This window comes from Amphiura filiformis, chromosome 5, assembly GCF_039555335.1.
Source record: "Amphiura filiformis chromosome 5, Afil_fr2py, whole genome shotgun sequence".
Lineage (NCBI taxonomy): Eukaryota > Metazoa > Echinodermata > Ophiuroidea > Amphilepidida > Amphiuridae > Amphiura > Amphiura filiformis.
The window spans coordinates 51149817-51163378 of NC_092632.1; the positions used below are offsets into that span (position 1 = coordinate 51149817).

General features: G+C 34.1%; 1 protein-coding gene across 1 annotated transcript in view; it reads right to left on the minus strand.

Annotated features, from left to right (window-relative positions):
- The window catches only part of LOC140153329 (calcium permeable stress-gated cation channel 1-like), a 175606-nt gene that overhangs the window by 63720 nt on the left and 98324 nt on the right, over window positions 1-13562 (minus strand). The window contains 5 exon segments of the mRNA XM_072176056.1: window positions 6427-6532; window positions 10864-10920; window positions 10923-11028; window positions 12434-12493; window positions 13197-13393. Coding sequence (XP_072032157.1) covers window positions 6427-6532; window positions 10864-10920; window positions 10923-11028; window positions 12434-12493; window positions 13197-13393 — 526 coding nt within the window.

Below are 13562 nucleotides of genomic sequence, written 5' to 3' on the forward strand. Positions count from 1 at the left end.
ATAGACTCAGGAAATATATTTCTGTATATTCAACATCAAGATTATACCAATTAAGATTATCGCTATTAAGCCTAAATTGTAGAAATGTCTTCTTTACATTATATTGATGTTGAGCACTCCATCCATCCATCAGGCCCCTGGAGCAGCCTATGACAGATGATAGCATCTAGCTAGGTGTGTTATAAACCACTCACATGTTGTTATAACAAAGTCGATCAATTTTCCCAGTACAGTCTGTATTCCCATTCCCTAGATCCCGGTTCTTTGACAGTTCAGTGATATTTGGCTAGCACCTTCAGCATTTTACTTGGCATGTGGGATAAGAAACCAAAACAAGATGATAATATTCTGTTACCCTCATGACAAAAGGGTATAACTGACATGTATATTGATCTTTTTTGAGGTACTGAATAAAGAATGTTGGACAGCTTCTATAGACTTGTACAGGTACACTGATTTTGTTTACAAAATAATAGATTTAGGGTTTGAGGATTAAATGAGGTGTTTTAAATATTGAGGGCTGTCTGGGGTCACTTGAATGGACCAAAAATGGTGCAACTGATGTTTGCAAATTTGCTACCATACAAATGTATATAGCGAAAGTTCTGCAAACATTTATACTTTTTAATCACAATACCACTTCCCTCAAAATGGCATTACATTTTATTTTATGAATCATCATTTTGGTGGAAAATATGAGACCCTAAATGTTCAGAGCCAAAAATGTCCCATAGCTGGCTAAAACAATGATGCTACTGTATGATCACAATCCTACCCTTTTTTATTCTTTTCCTCAACATAGATGTGCAGCACTTCTATATTTGAATGACTTCCCTGGAATTGAGGGTATGTAACTTCTATCTGGAGCTGCTGTCTTGTTTTGTAAGAGGACAATTATCATTAATCCATTGTCCACATGCAGTAAAATTATTACAAGTGACACAAAGGTCCTACAAGTTTGACTACATATGTTTTAGTTGTTCTAGGTATCAGATAGACTAGCATGAACTAGTAAAAACCTAGCAAACGATAGCAAGATGGATACATTGACATTCTAATGTGATGTGATTTCCACTGACATGGCTGCAAACCCTTAAAATAAAAAAAGGAAATAGTGAGGCCATTGCAAGGTTCATATTAATGGATAAGATATACCTCTAGTAATACTCAATGAGATAGAGGATATATACTGCAAGCATAGACCCTGAATATACTGCTGCAAGGCATGCACCATAAGCAATGTGCCCCTGCACATTTTATAGACTGTATTCAACCTTATTAATGCCTTGGGTGCTTAAGGTTAGCAACTATTTTTAACTGTTGCGATTTGGCAACATTTTTCGAATGGTAGTGCGCTTTGGAAAAAATTGCATTGATCATTTCACATCAAGTATGTAGAAGAATTCAAATATCACAGATATACTTTTGTAGGTCCTGTGATTCTTGAGTTATGTTGTAAAAAGGGTTGAAAAAAAACAACATTTCTTGTAAAATATACATAACTCATTAACAACCATAAATCAAGCAAGTTTTCAAAGTATATGATTTGTAGAATGAACTTATGCAAAACATCAAAGTGTTATTTTTCAATAATATATTGATTTAGATAATGAAAATTTGGCTGCTTCAACCAACAATACCTCATCTACCCTTAAGTAAGTTAGGTCATGGGCATTCTTATATTATGTAATGAATGTCGAACTGAACATTTTCTATGCAAGTTGAGAAGTAGACAGAGGAACTGTAGAATAAATGTTGTATCCTGTGACAGCCATTGCCTAGGCAGACCTCTTGTGATCACGCCCACATTTATTGCAAGAAATACACTGAACAGGACTCTTGCCTTTTAACAGATCCTTAGGGGTGCTCATACTAAAGTAATAGGAGCCTGATTTGGTTGAATATGGTGAGCATGCTTAATATAAACGTAAGCTATTAGCAAAGTACTAAAGCAGGGGTGCAGAGGAAGTATAAATAGGACAAGATGAACAAAATAGAAGGAGAGAGAGCAGTGGGAAAGAGGATAGATAGAGAGGATTGAGATAGAGGGACAAAGTATAAGGAGAGAGAGAGAGTGATAGATATGATCAAATTTGTTTATACACACAAACATTATTTTCTCCTCAGTTTCTGATGGTATAAAAATATGAACTTTTTTGGAGTAAGTTAGGGGATGAGGTTGTGGATCATGAAGTGCCCCTTTAAATCCTGTGCATAATCACTTGTAGTGTAGTGCCACCACTAGAGGGCCAAACACAGAAACTGTTTGTCAGATTCATGAGACAGAGAGTGAGAGAGTGATAATATAGAGAGATATCAGTATCCTAAATGCCCTTTCTGCTTTTTGGTGAAGGGAAGGAAAGAAGGAAGTAAGAAATGTAGAAAGAAGATGAGGAGAAAGGTTGTTGTTTTTGGTCCAGTTTTGAACCACCAACTCCTCAAATGTGAAGGATAAAGACTGGGGATAGCAAGCCATGAGGGTTACGCTGACCCGGCCAGTGTTTTCTTGTGTATATGTGTGCTCAGATGTTTATCCAATCGCATCATGTGGGATATTTGCACTTGCAGTTGTTCTTCTGAGCTGTAGTCTTTTGTAGCCTTCAAGGTAGTTAGGTACAAGGAGCAAGATTGATATCAAGCAAAGAGAATAATGATGAGGAGATAATTATTGTGTCACCTAGATTATCTAAGCATTGCTAATTGGTTGAACTATACCACAGTGATTGAGTAACATTGCTCTAATTTCTGTCCCATTAAACGTGGTCTACTTTTAAACGCTGTTTAAAATTTAAACAACCCTGTTTAAAATTTAAACAACCCTGTTTAAAATTTAAACAACCCTGTTTAAAATTTAAACAACCCTGTTTAAAATTTAAACAACCCTGTTTAAAATTTAAACAACCCTGTTTAACAGGTGAACTGAACAGCAGTTCTTTTGAAATAATTGAAAAACTGTTTAAATATTTTAAGTAACTGGTTGGTCCCGTTCACCCATAAGCAGGTTTTTATGGTTATTTAAACTTTTAAACCATATTCTAACAGTGTAACCCATTAGATGATGCAACTGAATACCTACATTAATCAACTTGATTATGAATTGTAAAAAGAAATCTTTACTCTCCTGTGATCAGACGAAGGTCAATTCCATGATTGAGAAAAGCTATTGATTCGTAAATGTACGCAATCGAATACACTATTCAGGAAAACAGCTTTTTGTCTGCATTTCTCGCCTTTTAAAGTGTGTTAATGTGATGTAATAAGTGTGTTTTTGTATGTAAGCACAGTAATACAAAAGCCCTAGAGAAAACGTGAATTCTAATCAATGAAGATGACTGAAGTAGGAAAAGACAGACTATTGCTCTCATGCATACACATGTCCAATTATCCAATATAATTTGCCACATCAAACAATCAACTAATACAAGGACAGCTAGCATTATAATAGTAGATTTTTCTTATTTCTAGTCCAAGGACAGCATTAACGATAAATTGAGTTTCCCAATCACGTCAATTAGTTTAAATAACTAATGGCTGACTTCTTGGAGCCAAATTATGCATTTCTCACAGCAAAATTTATTTTCATGTAAACAATATAATGTGAGTATGGTACATTAACTAATTTTAGAAGCAAACTAAAAATAAATTGTTTAAATGTATGATAGGAAATGAGGTACATCCTAGCAGTACCTTATTTCTTATCATAAATAATGAACTGCTTGTCTTGGGTCACTAAAATTCCAGTGTAGTAATTGGATTCCTTGCCCCTATAATATACATAACTTAGTTTTTGAGAAAAATGCAAAAATAGACACAAATTTATCGAGGGGTGTAGTACCCCCTTAATAGTACATTTTTATGTAAATAACTTATCTAAATATCAAAACATTTCATGATGTCAATGGGTGTATTTGTTTTGATAACAGTATGTGAAAACTAAAACATGAATCATGCCCAGGGTATCAGAAAGTTTTTGAAATCACCCAGAAGTGAAGGCGCTATATCGATAAAAATATGTCTGTGTAATCATTGGTCCTTATGTACATTATGGTCCAAAAATGGTATCATAATCATAAATATGTCTACTTTCTTAACAGCTGGTGCTAGATGGGCAGTAAGCGCATAACCTTTTCGTGATGAGATCCTCCACTTTCTTCATTGTGTCCGCATCATCCCTAAGTGATGGACGTCCACTTCATGGCTCGGTGAGGGACATGTGGCAAGTTGGGATATTCCTTTTTCAAAAAGCAACAGTGCCATACGACGGGCAATCATCACCGTAGAAAGCCTTAATTTCATCATAGATTTTCTGGGCATTTTAGGCCTATAACCCTTCAAATGCAGGAACTTCATCACGCTGCATGCCTCAATTTTCTCCATCTTGCATGTTATGCACTTACCGCTCATCTAGCGCCACCTGTAAAGAAAGTGAACATACTTATGAGACCATTTTTGGACCATAATGTACAAAAGGACCAGTAATTACACTGACAAAATTTCACTTCACTTCTGAGTGATTTCAAACACTTTTTGATACCCCCTTGTATATACAATTGTGAAGACAATTTTCTTAACACAATAAAAAAATACTCACAGACACACACACCCCACACAAAACAAACCCCACAGATTTATATAGTGGAGTTGCATAAGATCATTGTGCTTTACACTATGGCAAAGCCAAACCAAAATATTTTAGCATCAATCAGGGATGGTGCTCTATAGGTGCAGAACCCTATTAGCATAACCATCACAGCCAGGATTAGCTTCCCGAGTTTTGTACAAGAAGATTGGGCCAATCAATGACTATGATACATCGCAAGGGATGTATCGCAAACATGGGTGTCATTGTTGGGCCCTGGTCAATTTCGGTATAAAAATGGGTCTTTTGTTTAAATTTACCAAACAAAAATACCCTTCATTTCACCTTAAAATGCTCCCCCTTAAAAAAAGTCTTAAGCACAAGTATATACTTGGTAAGAGAAAGTATACACCATTTTGTATTATCACATTGTTATCGTCATACCAAACATAAAGCAAGTGCCTCAAGCAAAAGGGAAACATATACTCCAAAACCAATATTGAATGTAAGATTTCAATCCATCTCAGTTTCTCTACCTTAGTTTACATCAGACAGGCAATATGCTATTGATGTCCTGTTTTGTTACATCTCAAATGGGGATACGTAATACCAGGACACCGCTATTATGATATTAGTATGGAGATTGGTACAAATAGAATATGTGGATCATATGATATAGTGTAAATCAAATTTCCAGGGCTTCATTCCTTCAAGAATATTGAGCAAATACACAGAAAGTCTACTCTAACTACAAATTTAGACTCAAATTTAAAAATATTTTGTTTGCACAAACTACTGTAAAAGTGGTAATTTTTAGATTGTGTTATTTTTCACGCTTCATCAATTTTGAACTACTTATCTTGTTTTTAAAAATTCACAATTTTGAGTTTTCTTACATAGACCTAAGAATATATTTGCATTGTTTTCATGTTCACAGTACCTGTGTTGAGCACAAAGAACATGAAAATAAATTAATATTGCATGGACATTTCCATTCATGGAATTACATACTGTAGCAAACTGCTATGGTATGTTACCAATAATGTGACTCTACCATACCCAGCACATAAGAAACTTCTGTGGTGAGTATCAGAAACAAAACGGGTAGTAACAAATACAATGTACATCTTGCAGAAAGGTATCAAAAAGAATTAAAGGATCTGGAAAATGATATGAAATTGGTCTTTCATCATTTTTGCAGGGCTGTACTTGGCCTTGTGCTTGGCCAATTTCCCCTGTATTCTACATTCATCTCCTAGTGAGCACTTTTGGTCATGAAGAAATGCTTAAAAATAAGGACTTATATTTATAAGTGGCTTGTAACTTCTGCTGTCTTTCCTCAGCTTCTCTTGATATTTTATTTGTCTGATTAATATCCGTAGAGTTGTTAAACTATCCAACGTTAACTTTCTGTACATATCGTGGAACACTATGTCGATATGTTGAAGCTGTTGTTGTGATTGTTGGCAAGTGTGTTATGGTTTTCAGAAGATATTCCTTATTTTCTGTGGAGCACTGTTTTTAAACTTACTTTGGCATCTTTTTCCTCTGAAAGTGATTGTGTCACCATTTTGATCCAGTTTATTATCAATTTGTGCATCTTGCACAGCACAGGAATAGAATCAAAATCCATGATCCCTCCTGGGTCATTCCTTTCTTTCTCTTGTTAAATCTACACTGCATGTAATTTAACATGGTTTGATTTGTGTCCGAGTATTGTTTACTAAAAAGACATATAGTTCAGAATTAAATTTACAAGGGAAAATGTCTTCTAGTGTCATTACAATTTGTTTGGACTACAAATTTTCCTCAGCTTGCGAGTAACAAATTGTTATTGGTGTACTTACCAAATGGTGCTACAAGTGGACATGTGATACTATACACAAGTACAATGGCAAATGTTGTTAACATCCAGGCATACTGTACTCCATACTGGAATTCATACACAATATGCTGAAAATATAAACACAGAAATGAAGATAAATGATACAAAGATACCTGCATTCACAAATCACACTCAAGAAGCTGGAATAAAATAGCAATTTCCTTCCATTGTAACGCATTAGTTTGACTCAAAATGAAAAGTGGTTTCCCCACATCAAGTTGGTATGTACCTGACTTGTTCTCTTCAGTAAGGCCAAAAAAAAAAAAAAAAGATTGTTTGCTTGCCCTCCACCAACCGACCCTAATCTGGAAAATTTGGAAAACATTTTTTGTTTGTTTTACTGTACAAATGAATACCGACCCCAGTTTTGGAAAGACCAGAAAAGCTTTTTTTTCTTTCAACATTTTTGACATCCTGAAAAGTTTTTTTACAGTTTCTATTAAGCTAATCAAAGGCATACAGTCATGTTTTGACTATTAACACTATTTTTTTTTAAATCTCGACCGACCGACCCAATTTATTTTGGCTTATTAATATTAATCATATCTCAACTTATTCTATCACTGGATTTTTACTTTGCTTTAAATTACATGAAGAGAGAAAGCGCAGAAAATTGAAAGACACTGTTATTGTTATTTAAAAGCTGAAATAATATACAAACAATTGTTATTTCAAGCTTACAACCTTGAATGATTTCAAAGCAATTGCATTTGTGATTTGAAAACTTCTTCCGTTTATTGTAGAAAATTAAATTTCCTCACAGAAACACAAATTGGTAAAACAAATCACATTTAAAAAGCAATTTATGAGATAAATTAATAAATGACTGTATTTCTCTTTTCAAATACCTATCAAATTCAATATGCACCATTAAGCTCAACGCTTTTGACTTAAGTGATTGAATCAAGTTCCGTTTCAAGGTTATGAGTAAAAACAATATTAATAATAGAGACATTTTACTTTATTTTTAGCCAAGTACAATCATGTATATGCAGATACTTACAGTACAGTGATATTACAATAAAATGTCACTTGAAATCATTAAAATATTGAATTTTTACATTTTAATTTCCCTTCTGACATATTTTAATAATAAAATTGATTCAACCCAATTGCATGTCAAAATATAGACCAATCCTGAATTAATAAAACTGATATTGATTTTTGTATATCAAATATGCTGAGATTTTGGAAAAAATAATAATAAAGAAATATGCCTTAAAATATCTAGAAATAGAGAGTACAGCACACTCAACAGGCATATTCTCCATGTAACCACCAGTTTAGAAAGAGACCATTGAATTCAAAACTAGATTACTTGACATGTTATGAAAAGAGTATCATCTGCACTCTTCAAAATTATTTTTCAAAAACTGTACTCTTCAAAATCATTTAAAAAAATCACATTTACTTAAAAAAAAGGAACACAGACCTGCAAGTGTAATGTCTGAATTCGTTGACAAATTTTCTTGAAGTTCTTTTTTTTAGACACTGTGCAATTGTTTCAAGTGGAACCAGATGCATCAGAAATACACAGCTTCAGATCTAGAAGTCTCTGACAGCAGCTTTGAAGTAATATCTTGGTCATTTGCTATGTTTGATGGAAGGCTGTTCCACTCTCTGATTATTTTTAAGAGTATTTGTAGCAGTCCAGTCTTATTTGTTGTTGAATGGAAGATCTTACTGATGTTATACTGGTGAGCCTATTGGCTGGCTGCGGGTAGCTGCCCAAAAAGACTTTTTAATCCAGAATTTTACTAAGAAAATATATTTTTCCAATAATGTCAAAATGCTGTCCAATACATTACCGAAAGAATTACTGTGCCCTTTTTCATCAAATATAATTTGCTGCTATGATGATGGCTTGTGCTAGCTATGGTTATGTCAATACAAGCCCACAGTTTGTGTAAATATACTAGACAGAAATAGGCAAAACCATTTTGGTTGCAAAGGGGAAAAACTAGGTTATCAGTCAACACATTCATTTGGTTTTGAATGAGTTCTCGCATATACAGACTGTAAAATAATTAAGGTACCAGTTATGTGTTCACCCCTGCATATCTTAAATAAAGACAAACATGTCAAAACTAAAACCAGCAGCCAATACCTGTACCCTTAGCTATGATTTAAGACTTCATTTGTTGAAATTGGTTGAGAATTAAAGAAACAGTGATCTAAAAGCCATGGAAGGAACAAAATCAAAAGTTGCACTTTAATGTTCCAATCAATGGAAGCACGGCGCTAGTTTAACCTTGTTCGAGAACGCTTTGTGTACAAATTAATAGGGCATGCAATGTGCAATCTGCAACTTTTGAATTTGCATCTTCCTTGGGATTTGGATCATCATGTCTTTATTTCTTGACCGCTTTAACAAAAGAGGTCATAAATCCCAGCTAAAAGATGCAGCTATTGACTGCTGGTTCTAATTATGACATACTGTATTTCGTCAAATAAACGCCCCCAGGGGCGTTACATTTTCCCAAGGGGGGGGGGGTGTTTATTCAAGGTCAATTTTAGAACGATAATTCCCGTTAAAATCATAAGGTAAAGTAAAACACACGCTAAAATGACGAACTATGAACTAGAAACACTGACTTCTGGCTCACTTCCGGGTTTCTGATCCAGATTTTCCCCAATTATTGACACTATTATTGACCATGTGCGCAACTTGGTAAGCTTACTACACAAGATAGCATGGAAATATCGGCATTTTGAAACATCTTGGTTGAAAAAAAGTGGTGGGGCGTTTATTTGAGGGGGGGGACTATTTGACTAAATACGGTATCTGTCTTTATTTAGGATACAGGGGTGAAAATTACTGGTACCTTAATTCTTTTGCAGTCTGTATACTGCCATATATAGAACCTTTCATAATGTGGCATTTTGCATCATGGAAAATAGAAACTTTCTATGTCAATGTTTGCTGATAACTAACTACATTTACAGAGAGTAATTACTGAATACCAAATGCAAAGGTGTGTTATAATTATGACAAGGTATATTTACATTAAGGAAAATACCAAGTTATTTTCGTCCTAATGATTGAATTTAAACTGGCTGATTTGAAACTTCCTGTTACAAATTTGTTTTAGTGTGTGTTTTTTCCCAATTATTCTTTTAATGGACACAAATCCACACTCCTCACACTTGCATGTGGTAATCTGGCTGCTTTCATTGTAGCTTCTGATACCATGTCCCTTTTCTTTTTAATTAATGCAATGCTTTTTAAATCACTCTGTATGTGCATACATGTTGGTAGATACACATGCAAATGAAATACCGTAAAATTCCGTCTACAAGCATATATATGCCTCTAAACGAGGTTTTTTTGACACAAGAGACAAGAGGCAGACACTCTCAACAAAAACGTTATTTGGAGTTTGAACAACTATATTACTGATAAAGGCGGCTGTACAAAAATGTATATTTGTAAGACCAATCTATTGCAATGTTTTTGAGAAGGGTATTGGCCTTTCAAATCTTTCGTTAAAAAACAAACCTTGTTTAGAGGCATATATGCTTCTAGACGGAATTCTACGGTACTAACTGTCATTCAACACAAGTATATTGAGATACTTATTTCAATATTTTAATGTGTAACAACATACATCCTCATCAGGAGGGCTCCAGTGATGAACTGATTGAGTTATATGCCCCTGCATCAAAGTTCGTGAGTGTGGACATAAAACTCCATCAGTTCCATCACTGGAGCCCTCCTGACGAGGATGTGTGTTGTACACATCAAAATATTGAGATAAATATCTCAACGTACTTGTGTTGAATGATAGGTTATATCTACTTTGCAATGCTTTTTAAAATGATTTCTTTTTATAAGCATATTTGATAGGTATAATAGATTCAGGTGTAATGTTTCATGTGCAGTATTGGGGTTGGTGTGTGTGGGTGGATGCTATGCCTCTGTGCATCATGAGGTTTGAGTGCTTGATACATGTGTGGGTGTATTTAGAGTATGTAAAGCTTTGCTTGAGGGCATGCATATTGCTTGATTGACAGAATGTGATCGAGTGTGAAGATGACTGGTTTGTGCTATTGAGGATGTTCTTTCTTTGAATGGATAAGATGTGTTGTGCCAATCAATTTGTGCTTGAATCTTGTGTAATGTATTTTTATTTCCTTTAGTATTGAGTGTTTTTCTATATCTTTATGTAATTGGATAATAATTTTTATATATGGTATTTTATTATGTTTTATATTTTGTAAAGAACTATCAAACACAGTTTGACCTTTAGGCCATAAGGTTATTTTTACCAAAAATTTAAATTGAATTAAAAACCACCCCATACACACACATGCCTTTATAGTTGACACCTAAGGAACCAATAAAACATAGCACACAAGCTAAACCACACTCACCGATTTAGAATCATTGCATTCTTACCTTTCTAGCTGTTATTTTCTCTGCCTCCGATCTCGTCCATATCATAGTAATAGCATAAAAAGAAACAGTTCAGGGAAACGTATCAGCTCCAGAGCTGTGCCTATGAATGCCGAGGTGATTATATAATTTACAAAAAATGCCCCATTTTCTGGTAAGAATATGCATCTGTATGACATGGATAACAAACAGAAATAAACTGTGAGGTAAAGAAGAAAATGCCATGGAAGTAATAAGTTTATTTACTAGCCCCATGTATATCTTATAGGGCTAAAAATGATGTAGACATACTGAGCTACTGTTGTACAAACAAAACAGTTTTTCAAGTTTGGAAACTTACCAGTAATTCTGTGACTTTTTTCACATCTTATTTCATTTTAATGTCTTGTCTTTTCCTGTTTGTTTGTATTTTTTTCTTTGTTCTGTTCAACCGCAGACTCTTATTTCTAGATAATTTGGATGGTTTTTGAAATAACAGTAGACTTGGCAGCATACAGTAGCTTTGAGAGTGTCATTTTACAAATACCAGTAACTGATGTCTCCAAATTAATACAGCACAGCTCAAAATACCTGGCTAGGATACTTGAATACATGCAAGTGCCACACTTTATATATAACAGGAATGTGATTTTAGTTAATCAGAATCCAGGGGTGCACTAGTACTTCACTAACATTTGCTATAAAGCAACAATCAAAACCCATAGAAACTCTAGCATGTAAATCCTATGGTTGGGTTCTGATGAATTTGAGACTTATGTTGGGTTTAGGACTTACAATAATTCATTGTAAATGTTAGTGAAATGAGCTCCTAGTTTGGTTAAGTGGCAGCCAGGGGCAGTTTGACTCCCTGGAAACAAAAACATTGTCTACTTCATATGCCATTCCTTATGCCCAAGAGATGTTTGAATTAAAAGTCTATCAGACACTAGTCGTTTTCTTCATATAAAAAGATCTGTTTGATATGAAAACTCTTGTTGATAGTAGTTTCATATTTAAGGTTAGCAACCATTTTAAACTGTTGCGATTTGGTTGTTCGCAGTATCTTGCGAATGGTAGTGAGCTTTGGCAAAAATTGCATTGATCAATTTATAGCGAGTGTGTCCAAGAATTCAAATATCACAGATATACTTTTGTAGGTCCTGTGAATCTTGAATTATGTTATAAAGAGGGCTGAAACAACAATACTTTTGTAAAACGTACATCTCATTAACAACAACAAATCAAGCAAGTTTTCAAAGTATATGATTTGTAGAATGAACTATTACAAAACATCAGAGTGTTATTTTTCAATCATATATTGATTAAAATAATGAAAATCAATTTTTTTTTTTTGTTTCGACCAACAATACATCAAGTACCCTTAGCTAAATTTTTAAGGCTCCTGAATGCTACATTAATGGTATAGCAATTTACATTCTTATCCCAGGTGGTATTCCCAAGCTTTTGTTTCATCCTCTTACATATTTGGTGTGCATAAAGGTACTGGGTGGTTCAAAAGGTTCTCATCATCTTATGATTAACCAGGATAACATACCCTGCTCTAGAAATGTATAAAATTCTTGTTTAAACTTACCCCCATCTCAATTTGATATTATGTGCAGTTTGTAGTGAATACTCAAAGAATGCCTGTACACTGTGATAAATAGAAGACAACATTATTAGATGCTTGTCCAAACCACGAAAGAGGTCTGCCATTAGAAAACAACTGAGTTTAGTATATAACGCAAGAGAGAGCATGTATGCTTGAGTTTGAAGTGTTTATCATTCAAATATTCACAAATATATTTTCATGTCCAGAATTCAAAGCATGGTTTAAACTAAGAAACGTAAATACATTTTGCATAAAGCCAAATAAAAAAAGGTTGGTCTAGTTTCTTTTAGTTTTACAGCTATGCGAAATGTGTCATTTCTTTTTTATTGCTTGCCTCGGCCACTTTTCTATAAAAAAATAAAAAACAAAAAACTCCAATATCTAAAAAAAGGTAAATTTTCAAACCCTTTTTTTTGCCTTATCCATCAGTTACAGAAAAAATAGATCAAGGGATAAAAAGATCATTGAATCATTCTGGTTCATCTTTTTTATTTCTCCATTTTTATTTGCCAAGAACAAAATAATGATATAATATGGTATTGCATTGAAAAAAGTGGACAAAAGGCAAATAAATAAATAAACATCATCATCATAATAATAAATCTAATATCATGTAACATTGCTTTGTATTTAGCCAACTGTTTCTAAGACAAATCTCATTAACATTTTCTTCAGTAAATTACAGATCAAAAGAGGGCTGCATTATGATATATTTTACAGACCATCATAACGGCAACAGACTTACCTGGCAAGCCCAAGCGAGGGCAGTACAAGCACCATGATAAGGAGGAAGACAAATGTCTTGCACATAATGGTGTGATTGAGAGTGGTCCGCTTCCAGTGGAACTCAAAATAGTAGCTGGAGTAGACAACCAATAGAGGTAGCAATGCAGCAAATGTCCACAGTAAGAGAGTAGGCAAGAATTGGGAGATGAAAGGGGACTGAAACACAAGAAAATGATTCATAAAATTAGATTTTTTAAAGGGATTGGATAGCAACATTTGCACGGTATTTTTTGTTGGACATGAGAGCATATCAGACGCATCAAATTGTATTCTGAATATGAGGAATTTCCTTCTATATCAAGTAATTTTGAAGAAACAAACAGAA